Raw genomic sequence first — 17500 nt, 5'->3', positions numbered from 1 at the left:
CCTTGAAAAGTATATAACGGGCAAAACACCATGATTTATTCTAACTGCATGAAGTTTATATCAGTATGTAACAGACTTATCTAGTCCTACCCAGTATAAACAGATCTAAAGCGGAAGAAACCAGTTTTACCCAGTCCTAGTGAGGGGTGCTGCTCAAAGAGGGCCCAGTTCTTTTGGTCAACACAGTGGGCTGCGTGGACCAGAATGTGACACACATCACGCACTGTCGTTCCTGATGAGACCAGCACAGAGCGACTGTGTGTGTCCTCGTCATACACTCTCACCACCTACACACACACACACACACACACGCGCACACGCACACACACAGCCAAGAATCCGTCAACACTTCCTTTAGGAACACTTTGTTTGAGTCATACAGACATGGAACTTCTGTCTGACATTTGTCAAGCCAAAAATCTTGTTTCCTTTCTCTTAATCGGTGTTGTTCTGTGAGAGACAAAAAATTCCTGTCTTTCAGTGAACTGTCTTTTAAATGTCCCTGAACTAAAATGGCAGTATATAGAAATGTTGTAAAAAATAATTGTAAAACACATTTTAAATATTCTACTGCATCAAACTTTGTAACTGCGCACAGCGGGGTAATGTATGTCTGCTCTCCACTGCTTGTGTGAATAGCAATGTTACACAAATACCTTTACTGTTTAATAGTTTTCAGTAAATTGGACAAACACGTGGGGGTGGGGGTTAATCTACTCAAACCAGACGAACCAGTACTCCGGACCTGTCAGTCCCCGTCATGCTTGTGGGGACATGTGAGCACGCACGCACCCACACACACACACACAAAAAAAACAACTAAAACTACGTAGTGATTCAACATTTCTCTCATATTCACTTCCTGCAAACATATAAATCATAGTAGTTTGAACATGGATGTTTTTACAAGAAGAAGATAAAAAATGATGGTGATGATGATGATGATGATGATGATGATGATGATGATGATGATGATGATGATGATGTTTACAATGGTGATGATGAATTCAGCTGGTTTTGGTTTGCCCCTTTATTGGAGCTACTCCCAGTTTAAATAAGAAATCTAGCAAAGCTTTCCTGCTTCAGCCTATGTTCATGAAAATTGTAACTCCGTGCCCCACCAACATCGCTGTACAGTGACAGCTGGAATACTGCAGAGCAGTTAAGACGATCTCAACACTGTCAGAGAGGTTATGAGGATCTCAACCCCTGGAAGCTTCTGGCAAACTGGAACTAGACTTCACCTCAGAACTACAGTTGTGAGTCCGTCTGAGTAACTGTCGTGCAGGGCGAACATCGTATTCATATTTAATGTCTTTCCGGGTGTGTGCCTGTGTGTGTGTAAAAAGGAGACTACGAAAACAATCTCCCTGGCTATGTGTCTGATTTCCTCTGAAAGGTTTGTTTTGCCGAAAGGTTGGCCTGGCACCATGTCCTGTTGTGACTGTGGAGAACTTTTATTGCCATGGGCAACAAGAGCTCACATCAACACAGACCGATTGTTCCTCGTGAGATAGGCATAACCTGCCCTAAAGCGCTACTGCATAAGATCACTTCTGAAGTGTGCTGAAGGGCTTCAAGAAATCACTGGACTCATTTACTAAAAACATCCCAAACTCACTGCAGCCTGGTAACATGTTTACATGGTTAATCAGGGGTCAAAGTAGACAAGACTCTCAATAGCACAAAATACATTAATTATTTCCATATTTATCGAAATTCTCAAATCCATTGTTTTGGGGGAAACAATACTTTGATGTATTAAATGTTAAAAATGGGTGTTGACTTCATAATGAGACTCTTATGTTTATTTCTGTAAGGTGATGAATAGATTATTAGTGGATATTAGTAGATTATCAGTTATTTCTGCCAATAACCAAGCTTGCTCTCACTGTTAAGTTAAGACTGTGTTCCACTATTCATTTGTGTTATGTCCCATCATGTTAATGTAATACACATAGAATGAAACTGGGGATGTGAAAATTCAAAACGCTGACAAATAAGATTTCTAACGGGGTAGTCATTCTTCTTTTGTCAGGGGGTTAAAAACAAAAAGGCACTGAATATTCCTTGAAGTTCAATGCAGGCACCAACATAAATTTACCTGCTGCAAAAAATGTTTTGTAATGTGTTGTATTAGCCTAAGAGTCTGTGGATATGAACAACCAAAGAGATAAACAAACGATGAAATAAACAGAAAGACAAACGGACTTACATGCATGTCTTCATCTGACACAGTGTGTTTTCCCACAAGGGAACCAATCCGGACTGGGGAATTAGAGGGGCTACATAGCTCAGGAAATGGATTTGGTATCGACGGCACAGAGGAAGGTCGTAATTCTCCTTTGGTGCTATAAAATATAACAATCATAATCGAGAACTGTTTTACTGACAAATATTGAAAATCCTGGAGTTACACATAATAATTACAATCAAACATAATCAAACAGCAGAAGTTAAACACTGACCCAGTGTTCTTCTTGAATAAATTCAAGGATGAATGAATAGATTAAAGAAAGAAAGAACAAACACGCAAGGGTAGGGGTAGAAAAAGTACCCATGATTACTCCTGATAGCCAGGGGGAAGGATCGTGGTGTGACTGGACCAGTGGAGATCGGACCGGGAGATGTTGCCTCTTGATTGAGCATGGTCTCCCTCACGGTCTCCCTGAAAACCTCTCTCCAGTGGCAATCCACCTGCATTACTAGAGTGAGAGAAAGAAAGAGAAAGAGAAAGAAAGAAAGAGAGAGAAAACAAATAGCTCATTTTATAGCATGACTGCAAGTGTCATGCTTTTGAAAAACAAGAGTTACTATTCTAGTGAACGAAACAGCAAGATTAAAATGTAAATAGAGATTTACCAGTACAACCTCAGGTATTATATTTCATCTGTTTCTCATAAAGTTCAGCCCGAGTTTTGTTTCTATAATTAGCTTTCTACACTGGAGGCGAAATCCAAACACACAAACAAAACTCTGAGCCAGAAACCACGACACTGTCACGCCTTCTTACACCCTTGTTATTAATCTGTAAGAAAACAACAACAGCCAACCAGAGAGTGCCATCAGGCCAGGTGACTGGGCTGTGCACCAGGAAACTGGCACTCTTGACCTCTCTCTCTCTCTCTCGCTCACTCACTCCCCCGCATATCAAAACAAGTCTAGTGTCTTGAAACTCACTTCATCAGACGTTGTAAGAACTGACTGACTGACTCACTGACTGTCCGGCACAATCATCAATCACCTCTTACACTACTGATCTAAACAGCACAGCTGCTATCTGCACATGTACATTATAACCACATTTAGATTCGATCCATTATTTTTGCACGAGCTATTTTTAATAAGAGAATTATGCTGAAATGTATTTGCTTAGAATGGCTGATAAAAGATAGGCAACACGCTTTTAATTAAAATAAAAATACAAATTATGTGGAGTCTTCAAGTGCAGTAACAGGTGAATTATGAACACTCGTAGACTGGGTTTCCCACCGGCAAATGTTCGGTCGGAACCCCGGTAAGTACATCAGGACTGGAACACGTGTCTTTCACGTCCAGAACCGCATCACACAGTCTCAGCCCAAACACAACACAATGAAAACATATTGTGTTTCCCTCAGGTCGCAGTCGTGTGTGCTCATAAATGGCTTAAAATAAATGACCAAACGTAACGCTGTTTTTACGCAAGTATAAAAACGTTTCCAGACAACGTGAGTATAAAACAACTTAAGTTAAGATATCAACTCTAGATTTATTCATTAGCCTAATACATTTTTGGGTACACCTATAAAATACCAAACTTAAATGTATATGGAAATGTCCTAAAAGAAAGGTACTATTTATTCCATAAGAAAGTGAACGTACCGTGACTGTTCAAAGTATCCAGTGGGGCATTCCGACTGTTGGTGTGAGTAACATCCTGTTTATTTGACGTTACGGCGGTGCGGGTTTGGCCCGGTGACCGCATGGAGGTGGGGCCACGGTGTGGGCGTGTCTGGACCGGTGTGGGCGGGTCTGGCCCGGTGACCGCACGGAGGTGGGGCCACGGTGTGGGCGTGTCTGGCCCGGTGTGGGCGGGTCTGGCCCGGTGACCGCACGGAGGTGAGGCCACGGTGTGTCTCAGGCGGGAGAGCGGTAACGGTACTGAAGGTTTGACAGGGACCCTGTCCAGTTGTATGGACTTTTCAACTAACATTTATATGTGCGGACGTTCACGCTTGTTAATCTCAAGTATTGTCCACCAAATATGAAACTAAAACTGGAACGTCAACATACCTTTTAAATTATTTTGAAGTTGTTTAGCTTACATATTCCATATCCCCCACAGGCCTGTGTCAACTAAATAATAATACATTATTCATAGGTATTTTCTTTCATTAACTGAAACAAAGGAGAGAAAACCCATTAAAGTAAAACGTTCTGAGAATAAAACGTGCCAATTAGATGGAAATGTATGACCCATTACCAGTGTGGTCAAACTACATCAGACACAGACACAAGGGAAGACATGGACAGCAAAAAAGTTGGTCAAACTCGTTTCTCTTTAATCTTATACACATAGACACAATTCAATCTTTGAACGTATCTGTTACAGTCACACAGTAACGGAACGCCCGTGTTTGTGGTCATCTTGTTGAAGTCCACACTGAAGTCAGTAGTGACCCTGAAATACCTACAGGCACACAAGACGACACTTGAGGTCGTCCCTCCTCCAGGTGAAGGAAGCGTCTGGACGCACAACTCCAGTTTCACCAGTTTTAACCAACACATTCACGAGCAAGAAATGAGCGAGAGGGAAAACATACGTGACGTTACGTGGTTTTTAATTCAAAAATCAAATCTAATGGTTTGTGGGACGTGGAGGGAATGTTTGGGGGGGGGGGGTGGTGAGGTACGTGCTGTGTCGTCACCAGCCCAGGTTCTGTTCAGCTCTACTCCGTACACCCTCACACTGAGAAACACAAACGGGGCTTAACCATGCTGTTCAAACCAGGCAAAAGAACAATCAAGGATGGAAAATTATTTTCCCAACCTGATACAGGTCACCATTTTGCAATTTTTCCTATAAATACATGAGAGCAGGTTGGTGGTGTTCTTTTTGTGTGGATTTTTGCAATGTATTCAGAGTGTGATCGTGGGAAGACATGTGGGCCCTTGTGTTGGGCGTGCTCTTGACATTAGTGGAGGATTGCACAAGGTTATTGCCAAAAGCAGGACATGGGGACGAGCCCCGCTTGCCTGCTGTGGTTCACAATTCAGGCATGGATCTGGAGGAGAGGCGTGTTAAAGACGTGCCAGGGACAGCCCTGGTCCACGCAGGTTGACGGAAGCCTTCACACACACACACACACACACACACACACACACACACACACACACACACACACACACGCGCACGCGCACGCATCCACACATGCAGACGTTAGTAAATACTCATACATAAGATCATACTACAGAATGCATGTCTACACAAAGACAAGCACCCACACACACACACACACACACACACACACAGGTGGAAAGACGCAGCCTAGAACCCCAAGGAAAGTAGGGTGGGAGCAAAGAAGAGGTTTTGAGATAAGTCAAGGTTTGGGCCAACACCGCACCTGTGTGCGTCTCTGTCTCACTTGCTCGCTCACACACACACACACACACACACACACACACACACACACACACACACACACACACACACACACACATTGGTGGAATGGCTCATTTCTGGTTTTTGAGCTGGTTGGAGAGCCAGTCGAGCCCTTCGTAGAGGCCGTCTCCGCTGGTGGCACACGTGGCCTGGATGTACCAGTTTCGGTGACGCAGGGCGTGAAGGCCCAACTTGTCGGTGATCTCGGCGGCGTTCATCGCGTTTGGCAGGTCCTGCGAGCACAACCAGGGACGCACACAAACATCACACACCACTTCGTCTTTCCTGCCATGTCCGAGGGCCCTAGTCAGCTACAGTTCCGGCCTAATTACTGACAAAACTCGGTGATTAACATGAAAGGTGAGAGCCCAGGGCAGCATCGTTTACGTCTGGTCCTTTACGTCTGGGCGGGGTGACGTAATCCTCACCTGCTTGTTTGCGAAAACAAGGAGGACGGCATCGCGTAGCTCGTCTTCCGCCAGCATCCTCGCGAGCTCCTCCCGCGCTTCGGTGACTCGCTCCCGGTCGTTGCTGTCCACCACGAAGATCAAGCCTGCAGGTGAGAAACCTCATCTCAAAAGCAGCTTCATTTACAAACATGCTGCAGAATGTGAGTGGAACATGAATAGAGGTCTTTCAGAAACCACAGCTCATTTTCTTCAAACTATTCGATACCACAAAAAAAAAAACACAACAATGTCTGCGATTACTTACAATGGAAGACTTATGCATACTTCAGCAAGTATGAAACTATTTTGGATACAGCTGGCAATAGGGAAGATGATTATTAAATTTTAATAGTTACTATTTGTAGTACACAACAACACACGCATGGGGAACATTTTTAAATGCTGTGGAGTTTGGTCTCCAAACAGCAGAATGGCTCTTTGTGGAATTAATTCCCAATACTGGAAGGGTTAAACATTCTTACAGCAATCTCAGCAACATTCACTCCAGGTGCAAAATGCATTAAAGTCCAAGCAGAAGGTTGATATTTTATTTTTTATGCTGAAATGGTAGGTGTGCTCTCTTACCTTGCGTGTTCTGAAAATAGTGTCTCCACAATGGTCTGATTTTGTCCTGACCACCGACATCCCAGACTGTGAAACTGATGTTCTTGTACTCGACCGTCTCAACATTAAAACCTGGAGATTAAACAACCAACCCAACCCCCCCCCCCCCCCACACACACACACAATACAATACACAGACCGTTAATACAAAGGAACTCTGCATTGCACAAGAAAAGTCAAGACAAACCAGGTGACAGCAACACCTGCCCACAAATGTGAAACGTGGAGGTCAACAGTCTATAAAGTGCATGAAACCCAGCCCGTGATGGAGATAATAACGGGGGTCGAGGGGAGGTGCAAGCGTGTGTGCATTACCAATGGTGGGGATGGTAGTCACGATCTCTCCCAATTTCAGTTTGTACAAAATGGTGGTTTTTCCAGCAGCATCCAGTCCCACCATCAAAATTCTCATCTCCTTCTTCCCAAACAAACTTTTAAAGAGATTAGCGAATACATTCCCCATCCTCTCGAGTCTGGGTGAAAGAGAGACAGAGATGGCAAATTTTTCATCGACTTGTGTGCAGATCCGCTCAACTGCTGTGGCATCTCTCATGTCACTACGTTACTCGCTGTGTGTCCAACTAACGCCCAGTCGTCTCGACATTTGACGCCACTTTGCTCGCAGTAGGGCTTACGGCATCGCCCGTGGTCATGTTGAAGCTTCAAAACTAGGCTAGCCATAAGTAATAAAGTACTGAAAAGAGGTTAAGAGGTTATATATTAGGGCGGCGGCTTGAGAAGGCAGAGAGCGACCCAGCTGATGTGAGGTGGCCGACACAAGCCGCCTAACGTTAGCCACCCTCACTGAGGCTAACGTGTAGCCAAGTTAACCAACAAAGTTAAGAAGACAACCAACTATCTAACGTATCGTTGGATGTGACCAAAATAAATAAAAGTGGAATATTAAAACGGCGTAATATATCTTTTTAGTACGAATTTCCACAAGAGCAGCTGGAAACTCACTTTCTCCAGTTAGCTGGTTAGCTACAGCGGCCGGGTAGTGACAGGTAGCGAGAAACAGCTGGCAGTGTCCGGCGAATTTAGCTGCTATATAACGCGGGGACAGAGTCTAATGATTCGCTAATGGTTTCCAGTCATTTAAAAGTTGTCAAAAGAAACATTGCTGAACGTTAACTTACTCGACAGAAAGCAAAGCACATGAAGTGTAAGTAAAATCACCTTGTAAACAGAGCTTCTCGGAGACTTCCGCCACTGCGAGCGCACCGCTGACACGTCAAGATGGCGTCACGCAGACCTCACCGCGCCGGCTTGACAAACACCTCCACCTTCAACACCTCTTGACAAACACCTCCACCTTCAACACCTCCTCTTGACAAACAACTCCTCCTGACAAACACCTCCACCTTCAACACCTCCACCTTCAACACCTCCCCTTGACAAACATCTCCACCTTCAACACCTCCTCCTGACAAACAACTCCACCTTCAACACCTCCTCCTGACAAACACCTCCACCTTCAACACCTCCTCCTGACAAACACCTCCACCTGACAAACACCTCCACCTTCAACACCTCCTCCTGACAAACACCTCCACTTGACAAACACCTCCACCTTCAACACCTCCACCTGAAACACCTCTTCTGACAGATCATATCATATAACACGATTACATCCCGCCCCGGCACGTTATGGTCCAGCTGAAGTAAAACAAACGGATCCTGCTTGCGTAAGAAAGACGGAAGTGATCGCTTCCAATTTATTGTCACAAGAAATATACACTCCTTAATTTACATTAGTTGGACCAATACAGTAACAATAGTAATACACACCCGTGTATATAGCTACATCCGTTTAAAGTGGTGGATGTTGCTGCTCTCTCAAACTGCAAATTTATTTTCATGGTGAAACTGGTCAGGCATGTCCAAACTAACCTCTCTCAGGTAGAAATAAGCTAGCTAGCCAGCTAGTTTAAAAGCTTACTACTCCAGTAAAACCTCTAAATACTGAAAAAAAACATGGTTTTGTTCAATGTTGTGTATAACAAGAATACAGGTTTTGGAAGGTGATATTCACACTAACTACATCTGTAATAAACCTTCCTCATATAAACTGGCCAGAGTGTAGTAAAGACCCCATTTGCACAGATGCTTTATTACATCATTTTAAAGCTGGGAAGTCTGACTATAGTTCAGGGATTATTTTCAACTGTAGACCTGCCATTATTTCACTTTTATTGACAGTTAAAATGTAAAAAAAACAAACAAGAGCATGACTGTAACAATGTAAGAGGAATGTTGCATTGGAGTACATTGTCCTTAGGCTTCCAGCGTGGAGCAGGTATCTGACTGAAATCCATCATGCTCTTGCATCTCCATTTTGCCATCTCGGATCCTCCAGTCCCAGGTGGAGCATCCGTCTGGAGCAGGGACGCACTGCAGCCACATGCCCGACTCCAGTACCTCCGCGTCTGGGGAGACCAGCTTCCCGTCCAGGGTGGCGAGGCTGAAGGTCCTCATGGAGATCTTTGATTGGACAGATATACAGCGATCTTTCAGTGGCCATACGTGGCCTGCTTATGCCTCAGGAACATTTAAGGAGTCTGAAGAATCCCAAATGAGCACGGCCGTAGGAGATCCCACAAGGCACCACGTGATTTAGAAAGCTAGGTTAAAGGTTCATGGCAATTTCATAGATTAATACACATTTATTCTGTTCAAAAAAGTCCTGAATTGGTCAGATTCTCACCTGTGCACTAATCCCCACGGCAACATGTCCAAGTTTCACCTTTGGTCTCTCCCTGATCTTCAGAGTGTCCCCACTCACGTCCTCCACCCAAATGTCCACACCCAGACCTACACACACATACACCCACATCTATCACATTTACCTACTTAGAGTTCACCACGTGCACTTTACGAATCTCGAGTTCCTTTACCTTCAAAGCAGCAAGACGGCGGCTGATTGGTGGAGACTGACCAGTCCACATTGAAGCTCTGTTCATCTGCGAGGCTACTGTAGGAGGAGAACACCCCAGAGCTCCATTCATCTGACCAATCAGAATCCTTTAAAAGAGAAAAGGAGGGGCTCTGTGTTTGGATAAGTTATTATGAATACCGCAATGTGTGCAAATTCTCACCAATGCGCTTGTGCACGTGTGTATGGTTGTACTTACCTTGTCAGTAAGCTCTGGTTCAGAGTCACAGGTGCTGCGGTGACAGGTGAAAGTTAATTTTGAGTTTGCATCAGGGAGGAACATGTTTCCACCTGTAGACAAGAGGTGAATTACTGACACTAAGTAACGTACTTAGTAACATGTAAAGTAACATGTTCACGTGATATATGGTAAAGTGGTGACACACACCCACACACACACACACACACACACACACACTTACTTCTTCGGGCAGACATAATGGACTCTTCATCTGTCTCCCAGTATTCATCCTTAATCAGAGGCTCTGCATCATGTCTGGTGCCACAGAGGATCTGCGTTCTGAGAAACGGCTCCTCCTCCTCCTCCTCCTCCTCTTCCTCATCGCTAGTCACATCCCTCAGATCTTCTCTCTCCTTCACCACCTGACCATGCTCGTCATCACTCTCACGCATTGCCTGACCCGCCGGGCCTCTGGTTCCTCTCCCCTCCGTTGGCCGTGCGTTGAAGGTTTCGGCGAGGTCCCCAACACCCCAGTGCTGCTCCATCACCCCTCTCCACCCATCACCGTCACACCTGCTGACCCCACCCGAATCCCACGCTCTGGACCCCGTTTCATCCTCCTCTCCTGCCCTTTCTCTCCACGGGCTCACCCACTGAATTCTGGGAGCCGAGAGCTGTTCCGGATCCCGGACAGCAGGGGGCGATGTTTTGGGAACAGGACGTAGGGGTTCCTGGGGTGTGATGGTAACAAGAGCCGGGATCTGCACCTCTCTTGATGGTGGCCAGTGTGGACGCTCAGTGTTACGCAACAAGGGCAGAGTCTGTGTGGCTGATAACACCAGATTACAGTACCCACCCACTACACACACACACACACACACACACACACACACACACACACACACACACGTTACTTGACTGCCGCACACACGTTTAGCAGCATATATTCAGATCCACCTATAAAACAAACATAGCAGCGTCACATTGACTACAGATAATGTCCTAGTATTTCTCAGGTTAAAAGCAGGAGGTCACGTCTGCGGACCTGATCGCAGGGCTCTGGTGGCCTTCACCAGCAGCTCTCCAGCCGAGTCCCGCTCTTTCGGCTCCTTCACCAGTCCTCCTCTGATGACCTCACAGGTCAGGAGGTCACAGCCGGGAGGGATCTCCCACAGGGGAGGCGGCTCGCTTACAATCTGCACAAGGGGTATCGACGACGGACCTGTCAGGCAACGTGGGCGCCGTATGTTCGCATCGACTGTGACATGCAAGTGTGTGTGTGTGTGTGTGTGAGCCTCACTTTCAAGCACAGAGGGTGTGCGTAGTAACGTGTCCAGGGCTGGTAGCCGGTGAGCATGTGCAGTAGCATACAGCAGCTGCTCCAGACGTCGGCCCTGTCCGAGCGAGGGTCCCCCCGGGCCACCTCCGGAGACACGTGGCTCTCTGTGCCGCGTAGGCCCTGGCCTGAAACCGACAGTCGCACATGTCCATGGGTGTCCGTACGCACGAGTCTGCCCCCTACTGGTGGCACACGGACTCACGTACACAGTCGGCGGGCATCTCACCTCGGAGAGTCTTGATGCTGTATCCCGTCTGGTCGAGTGTCTCGGACAGCCCGAAGTCACACAGAAAACACTCCCTCCCATCCATGGAAAGCAAAACATTATCCACTACACACACACACACACATACACACACACACACACACACACAGTAAAAGGTGAAACGCAATGGTACCCTTTGTCAAAAAGAATGTTGTAACAGTGTCAGTACACACTGGGGGAGGGCATATTTAATCAATTCTGATTCGCAAATAGACTGACCTTTGATTCTTAAGTCTTAAAACAGTCTTTGATAGTATACTCGAGTATGTGACATCTCTTCTGACCTTTGACATCTAGATGTATGACCAATCTGCTGTGAATGTGCTCCAGAGCTTGTAACACCTGACAGTAGTAGAACAGAGCCATGTCCTCAGGAAGACTCCCTCTGGCTTTCAGCAACTGTGCTAATGAACCTGAAGAAAGAGAAAACTAAAGCTTTCAAAACTTCTACATCTAGGATAATAATGTGATGACACCATTCAATCGAATCAGTTTTTAATCGAAAGCTCTTTCAGAGTACCCAGAACGCACCTGCTTTGAGGTCCATGAAGAGGACGACGTTGAGCCCCTCCCGCACTGCTCCGAACAGCTGTAGGATGCGTGGGGAGTCCAGACGACTCCAGATGGACACCTCCTCCCAACTGAAGCTGCAGAGGGGAATCTGGAGACCACACATTAACCACCATGACGGAGAGCCGAGCGAGTTCATCTCATGCAGGCATCTGAACCCATGAGAACATATGGACAACAAGACCAGCATCAAGTTCATGCAAAACCCTAGTGCATTATGGTAAAATATTTTACCTTTTTTGCAGCACATGTAAACCCAGTTTGTTTGTCCCGGATACTAAAGACGTCCCCGTATGACCCATTCTGTATGTGCCGTAGCAAAGAATATTCTCGACCTTCCCGATATTCAGAGTTCTTCGCCTGTAAAAACTTCGAGAATGGATGTCAATGTGTTGATTTAACTTGTATTTCAATTAGAAATGTTACATGAGGAATTTTTTTTAAAGCAAAATGAAATTCCAGCTTGTTTTGACATGGACTCCAAACTCAAGCGCTCAACAGGATTAGAAAGGTGTCAGCCTGCTCATACTTTCATACCTTCTGTGGGTGGAACAGAAAGCCCTCGCTGACATTGACTTTGTCCTGATCTCTTTCCTGCTCCGCCTCTTTCACCATCTCGCGGAAGAACATTGTGAAGTGGCGGCGAGCCGTGTGAGTCACGGCTCCCCTCAGTTCGCTCAAAGCGAGGTCGTTGCAATCCTGAAACCCCGGAGAGTCAGAGTCCCGGTCGAGTCCCTTCACTTTCCTGCTTCGTGACCCCGCATCACTGCTCGGAGGTGAAGCGTTGTACAGGTCATAGGACGCCTCCTCAAAATGACTCCCAAACGAGTCACAGCGGCCTGTCCCATAATCCCCTGCGGAGTCAGAGCTGAGGTGACGTTCCACTGTGCAGCATGGAGATTCCAAGACAAAGTCGGCGGTGTAGCCAGAAGAGTCAGAGCTGGGGCTGGATGAGGAGAAACCCTGCTGTGCCTCAAATGGGCTGTAGAGAGACTCTGCACTTGCATCAGCACAGTCAGAGCTCCACCTCGAGTCTGTGCAGACACAGGTAGAAGCCGAGTCATAGTTACCTCTCACAGACTCACTGTCGTGGGAATAATCCGATCCATAAACAGCTTCTATGCTGTAATCTGGTGAGTCAAAGCTCGACTTGTCCTCAGCGTCCAAACATACCATAACGGAATCAGAGTCAAGAGAGTCAGACCTCCTCTTTGCTTTATAGGTCCCATTCCAAAAAGCCGCAGGGTCGCGCGTTACTTCCCGAGAGAGTTTTGCGGACTCTGCGCAGATACGGAGGGCGTCGCGGTCCCGTGGCGTACCAGAGCACGAGGTGTCACAACCCTGGATGCTCTCAGCGTAAATGTACACAGACTCGGAGTCAGAACCCAGCTCAGCGCAGACTAATCTTCCATTACTGGAGTAAATGTCAGAACAGCAGCAGAGGTTCAAAGATTGGAGGCAGAGAGCCGCCTCGTGCCTGGCCTGAGGACACGCCCACACATTGGTCCTGAGCTGTGGGACATCTTGGGCTGGAGTGACCCCCTGCGTCCGGGTCGAGTGCTCGAACCTGGGGACAGGGACGGTCATTTATTCCGTCTTATATACTCTCTCGTTCTCTTCCTGTGTAGTCAGGACTCTGTCTGATGCATAAGTACCCTCTAATTGGCTTTCCATTGCCATCATGTAGAAAAATCAATTGTATGGATGTAATTATATATAGACACACTCAGATGAATGGTAATGGAGTTAGTGCAGTGGAGGACACAGGTATATGTATGTGTACCTGTTACTGAGCTGTTGGAATAAACCATTTTCCACAACCGAAGGGTGGAACACTTGCCCATCTGGAAAAAAATTAACAGTCATATGTACTCCTCCCCTCCTCACTGACCACACCCCTCTTCTCCTCTAACTCCACCCACTTTAACACCACATCTTACATTTGATGGTAAATGGCGTTTTGTTTCCTTTACATTGCCGTCTATGTAATTCTACTGTGGAAAAAAAGTTTCTTACCCTGTGCCTGGGCAGTAGTAGGAGTGGTAATGCCAGCGTGGCCCGTGGTCACATGCTGTGACAGGGTTCTGGTGGGGTTGTGGGTCACGTGCTGTGACAGGGTTCTGGTGGGGGTGTGGGTCACGTGCTGTGACAGGGTTCTGGTGGGGGTGTGGGTCACGTGCTGTGACAGGGTTCTGGTGGGGGTGTGGGTCACGTGCTGTGACAGGGTTCTGGTGGGGGTGTGGGTCACGTGCTGTGACAGGGTTCTGGTGGGGGTGTGGGTCACGTGCTGTGACAGGGTTCTGGTGGGGTTGTGGGTCACGTGCTGAGACAGGGTTCTGGTGGGGTTGTGGGTCACGTGCTGTGACAGAGTTCTGGTGGAGTTGTGGGTCACGTGCTGTGACAGGGTTCTGGTGGGGGTGTGGGTCACGTGCTGTGACAGGGTTCTGGGGGGGGTGTGGATCGAGCATGCAGCGCCCTCCTCTGGCCTGGAGCTCAGTGCTTCCTCTGCCAGGCAGACCAGTGCTGAGGCCTCCAGAACACAGCTGCTGGTGCCGGACATGGAGGGTATGGCCATTCCTCTGCCCTGATACAGAGGAGGGAGGGAGGGGGAGGGGGAGAGAAAGGGAAGAGTGAGAGAAACAGAGAGAAAGAGAGAGAGCGAGAGAGCGAGGGGGCAGGATAGGGGAAAGGTAAAATAGAACATAAACTTTAATAAGTACATCTTACTGCCAGACATCCCACACAGGCACTAACATAGTGAACTATTATCCATGAATGATGAGGACGTCAAACACACACACACACACACGCACGCACACACACACACACACTCTCTCTCTCACTCTCACTCACTTCCTCACATCGTAGCTCTTCGGGGCAGCAGTGACAGGGCAGTGTGTGAATGGGTCAGCGTGAGGAACGATCTGGACCGCCGTGTATTAATAGAACCAAGACACTTTGGCACAGGCAGCAGCGCATGTTCATCTAACACCTCACCTGTTTCCCTCACTCTCTCTACCTCACACACACACACACCCTCACACACACACACACCCTCATCAGCTGTTTCACTCCCACGCTCTTACAGAGCCATCCTTTCTTTGCGTCTGCAGTTTACACTCTCTTCCCCTATACCTCCCTCTCTCCCCCTATCTCCCTCTCTCTCTCTCCCTCTCTCCTCCTCTTTCTGTAACTCCCAGCCTTCTTACCATCCAACGTTTTCCTCTCAAGGGACATAATCTGTCTTCAGCTCTTCAGGACACACAGTCGTCCCGTAAAGGAGGTACCGCACACACCATGGGGCCTTACCGCAAACACATGTGGAGTTTGCATGCATTTATCTGTAGGGGTGGACAGCTTACAATATGATTCTGATTAATTTTTCATCAATTTATTTTTCTTCATGTGTCCTAAAACTAGAACACTTGATAGTCTGCATGTTCATCATCAAATATTTAAATCAAAACAGACTGTAAGAATTAATGTAAATCTGAGACCTGCTATTGGTAACATAACATAGTTCAGTACAAGGACATATTAGGTTTATATGACTTTTTTAAGAAGATACATTTTCTGCTCCAAAGCTTTTGGTATCCATCTCACACACACACACTGACTTCTCACACACGTAACACACAGACACACACATTAGCCATGCACTGCGAGAACAACTGGACAGCAAAATTCAGTTTGTTAAAATGTCTGAGATGATGAAAACTCCTCAGACGTACTACGGACATACCAGAGGATGATGGGGGTCTGATGGGCGGCTGGACACAGCGATCTCGTCTTCTCTTTCTTCTCCTCTGCACGAGGTTCCCTCACTCTTAACACTGCGATTCAAAGTGTGCTGGGGCCGGCAGGCGCAAGAAATACACACGCACGCCCACGCTCCCTTAGTGGAACCCAATACACACACACGCCCACGCTCCCTTAGCGGAACCCAATACCTCTGGCTCACGGCCACCCTAAAGACGTGTGGCGGGCACCCTGATTGGCTAACTGCAATCTTAGTCAGTAAGTTCTCTAAATAAATATGTTCAAAACACGAATACAAAAATGACGTCCAGTACAACTTTCATTTATGTATAATGCAACAGAGGGACGATATCTCCTCTGCAGGGCCTCATAAAGAACTCAGATATTCTATCCTCACAAGCATAACTCAAATGCCATGAGCTCACTCACCAATCACTAGCTACCACGCACCATAGCAACCAGTAAGGGCTTTTGTTTACCAAAACAGACATAAATGAAACCTGTGAGTCATTTGATAAATGATTTCAAAGGATTTATTTCCACAAGAAAAAACAAAACAAAATAATTTAATCTCCAAATCAAAATCAAGTCAAAATAAAATATCTCTAAACCATAAACAGATTTAAACTTAAATTAGGTTTAATCTTACATCTTAATCTTTCTGGACACATCTGATGAAAGGCTGTTAAAAAACAGAACACTACTGTAATGGTAGATAACATGGCTCCATGTAAGTAAAGGGGGGGGGGGGGGGGGGGATGTACAATGACTATGTGTGATGTAAAACTGCACAAAGAGCCTCAAATGCAGAACGATCTGATGTGGGTGAGGCTGCAGGTCACCCTCACCTACTGGAGTGATCATCACTGGAGTGAGTGAAGTATAGAAAATAACCTCAAACTACTTAAATCCACATTCCCACATTGAAATTATATATAAACCCCTGAACCAAACCAGATCAAAGCAGTACAGATATGCTGGAATTCAGACACATCCAAAGTTATAATACCTGTGATAAAAAAAAGGAACTGTAAAATATAGAATTAAATTAAAACCAAATTAAAATTTTTTAAAACAAATTAAGTTTAGATGCCTTAACAGTATAGGAAACTCCTTTAATTTGCTTACAGTTTACTTTGGGGACAGCAAGGCATTTAAATCCGCTGAACAAGCCAGTGTCAGGTTTGGGTGCTCACATTCGCAGCTGTCTGAGCACACACACACACACACACACACACACACACACACACACACACACACACACACACACACACACACACACACACACACACACACACACACACACACACACACACACACACACACACACACACACACACACACACACACACAGTCCCCCCTCACCCCCCAGACACGTTTATCAATTTCATTGGACATCATCTTACAAGCAGACGTACAGACTGTACAAGAATATGTACAGTCTGCTGGAGACGATACATTAGCCTTTCCAGTAGAAAGGAAAATAAGCCTTTGCTCAAACTGACCACGCTGTAACAACAACTGCTGCAAACTGGCGTCACATCGCACGGTTAGCAGCAGAGACTGGACTCAAATCCTAAATACAGCATCTCAGACTCCAGAAGGTCCAGGGAAGAGAAGGAACAGAGCCAGCACAGACTCTGGGTCTGAGCCAATGGGAAGTGTATTTGTGTGTCATCGTTTGGATGTCAGTGTCTTCATAGGTGAGACTAACGGAGAGGATTCATCCAAAAA

At 46.3% G+C, this 17500-nt stretch overlaps 4 protein-coding genes across 9 annotated transcripts in view; all 4 read right to left on the bottom strand.

Annotated features, from left to right (window-relative positions):
* Nucleotides 1-3970, bottom strand: part of grb7 (growth factor receptor bound protein 7) — a 10424-nt gene extending 6454 nt beyond the window's left edge. The window contains exons 1-4 of one of the 3 annotated variants that reach the window (XM_076970976.1): nt 3865-3970; nt 2558-2705; nt 2216-2351; nt 131-287 (exon numbers count right to left, since the gene is read on the bottom strand). In XM_076970976.1, coding sequence (XP_076827091.1) covers nt 131-287; nt 2216-2351; nt 2558-2705; nt 3865-3967 — 544 coding nt within the window. In that variant the 5' untranslated portion in view covers nt 3968-3970. Of the gene's footprint in view, nt 1-130; nt 288-2215; nt 2352-2557; nt 2706-2862; nt 3008-3864 lie in introns of those variants that run through there. The other 2 variants (XM_076970977.1, XM_076970978.1) reach the window with 2 other exon arrangements.
* Nucleotides 3971-4522: 552 nt separating this feature from the next.
* Nucleotides 4523-8109, bottom strand: arf2b (ARF GTPase 2b). Of its 3 annotated transcripts, none has more exons than XM_076970344.1 (5): nt 7857-8109; nt 7033-7190; nt 6679-6789; nt 6073-6197; nt 4523-5877 (listed from the first exon to the last, which is right to left on the bottom strand). In XM_076970344.1, the coding sequence occupies exons 2-5, from the start codon at nt 7178-7180 to the stop codon at nt 5716-5718; spliced, it is 546 nt and encodes a 181-aa protein (XP_076826459.1). In that variant the 5' UTR covers nt 7181-7190; nt 7857-8109; the 3' UTR covers nt 4523-5715. The 3 variants fall into 3 exon arrangements, with proteins under 3 accessions (XP_076826459.1, XP_076826457.1, XP_076826458.1); XM_076970342.1 differs by having other exon boundaries at nt 7897-8103; XM_076970343.1 differs by lacking the exon at nt 7857-8109 and adding an exon at nt 7681-7840.
* A 292-nt stretch (nt 8110-8401) lies between these two features.
* Nucleotides 8402-15998, bottom strand: map3k14b (mitogen-activated protein kinase kinase kinase 14b). Its single transcript, XM_076970339.1, has 15 exons — nt 15750-15998; nt 14024-14591; nt 13791-13851; nt 12545-13574; nt 12242-12376; nt 11969-12098; nt 11722-11850; nt 11399-11503; nt 11134-11297; nt 10879-11029; nt 10075-10692; nt 9852-9943; nt 9615-9741; nt 9425-9531; nt 8402-9201 (listed from the first exon to the last, which is right to left on the bottom strand). Exons 2-15 carry the CDS (start codon nt 14580-14582, stop codon nt 8995-8997), a joined length of 3615 nt encoding a protein of 1204 aa, XP_076826454.1. The 5' UTR covers nt 14583-14591; nt 15750-15998; the 3' UTR covers nt 8402-8994.
* A 287-nt stretch (nt 15999-16285) lies between these two features.
* Nucleotides 16286-17500, bottom strand: part of grnb (granulin b) — an 11048-nt gene continuing 9833 nt past the window's right edge. For both annotated transcript variants that reach the window (XM_076970340.1, XM_076970341.1), the window contains exon 15: nt 16286-17500. This exon is cut by the window's right edge and continues 266 nt beyond it. The gene's annotated coding sequence lies outside the window, so the exon portion shown is untranslated.

Source organism: Brachyhypopomus gauderio, chromosome 13 (genome assembly GCF_052324685.1).
Source record: "Brachyhypopomus gauderio isolate BG-103 chromosome 13, BGAUD_0.2, whole genome shotgun sequence".
Taxonomy (NCBI): Eukaryota; Metazoa; Chordata; class Actinopteri; order Gymnotiformes; family Hypopomidae; genus Brachyhypopomus; species Brachyhypopomus gauderio.
The sequence above is the reverse complement of the archived record's forward strand: the minus strand, read 5'-3'. Positions and strand labels throughout refer to the sequence as shown.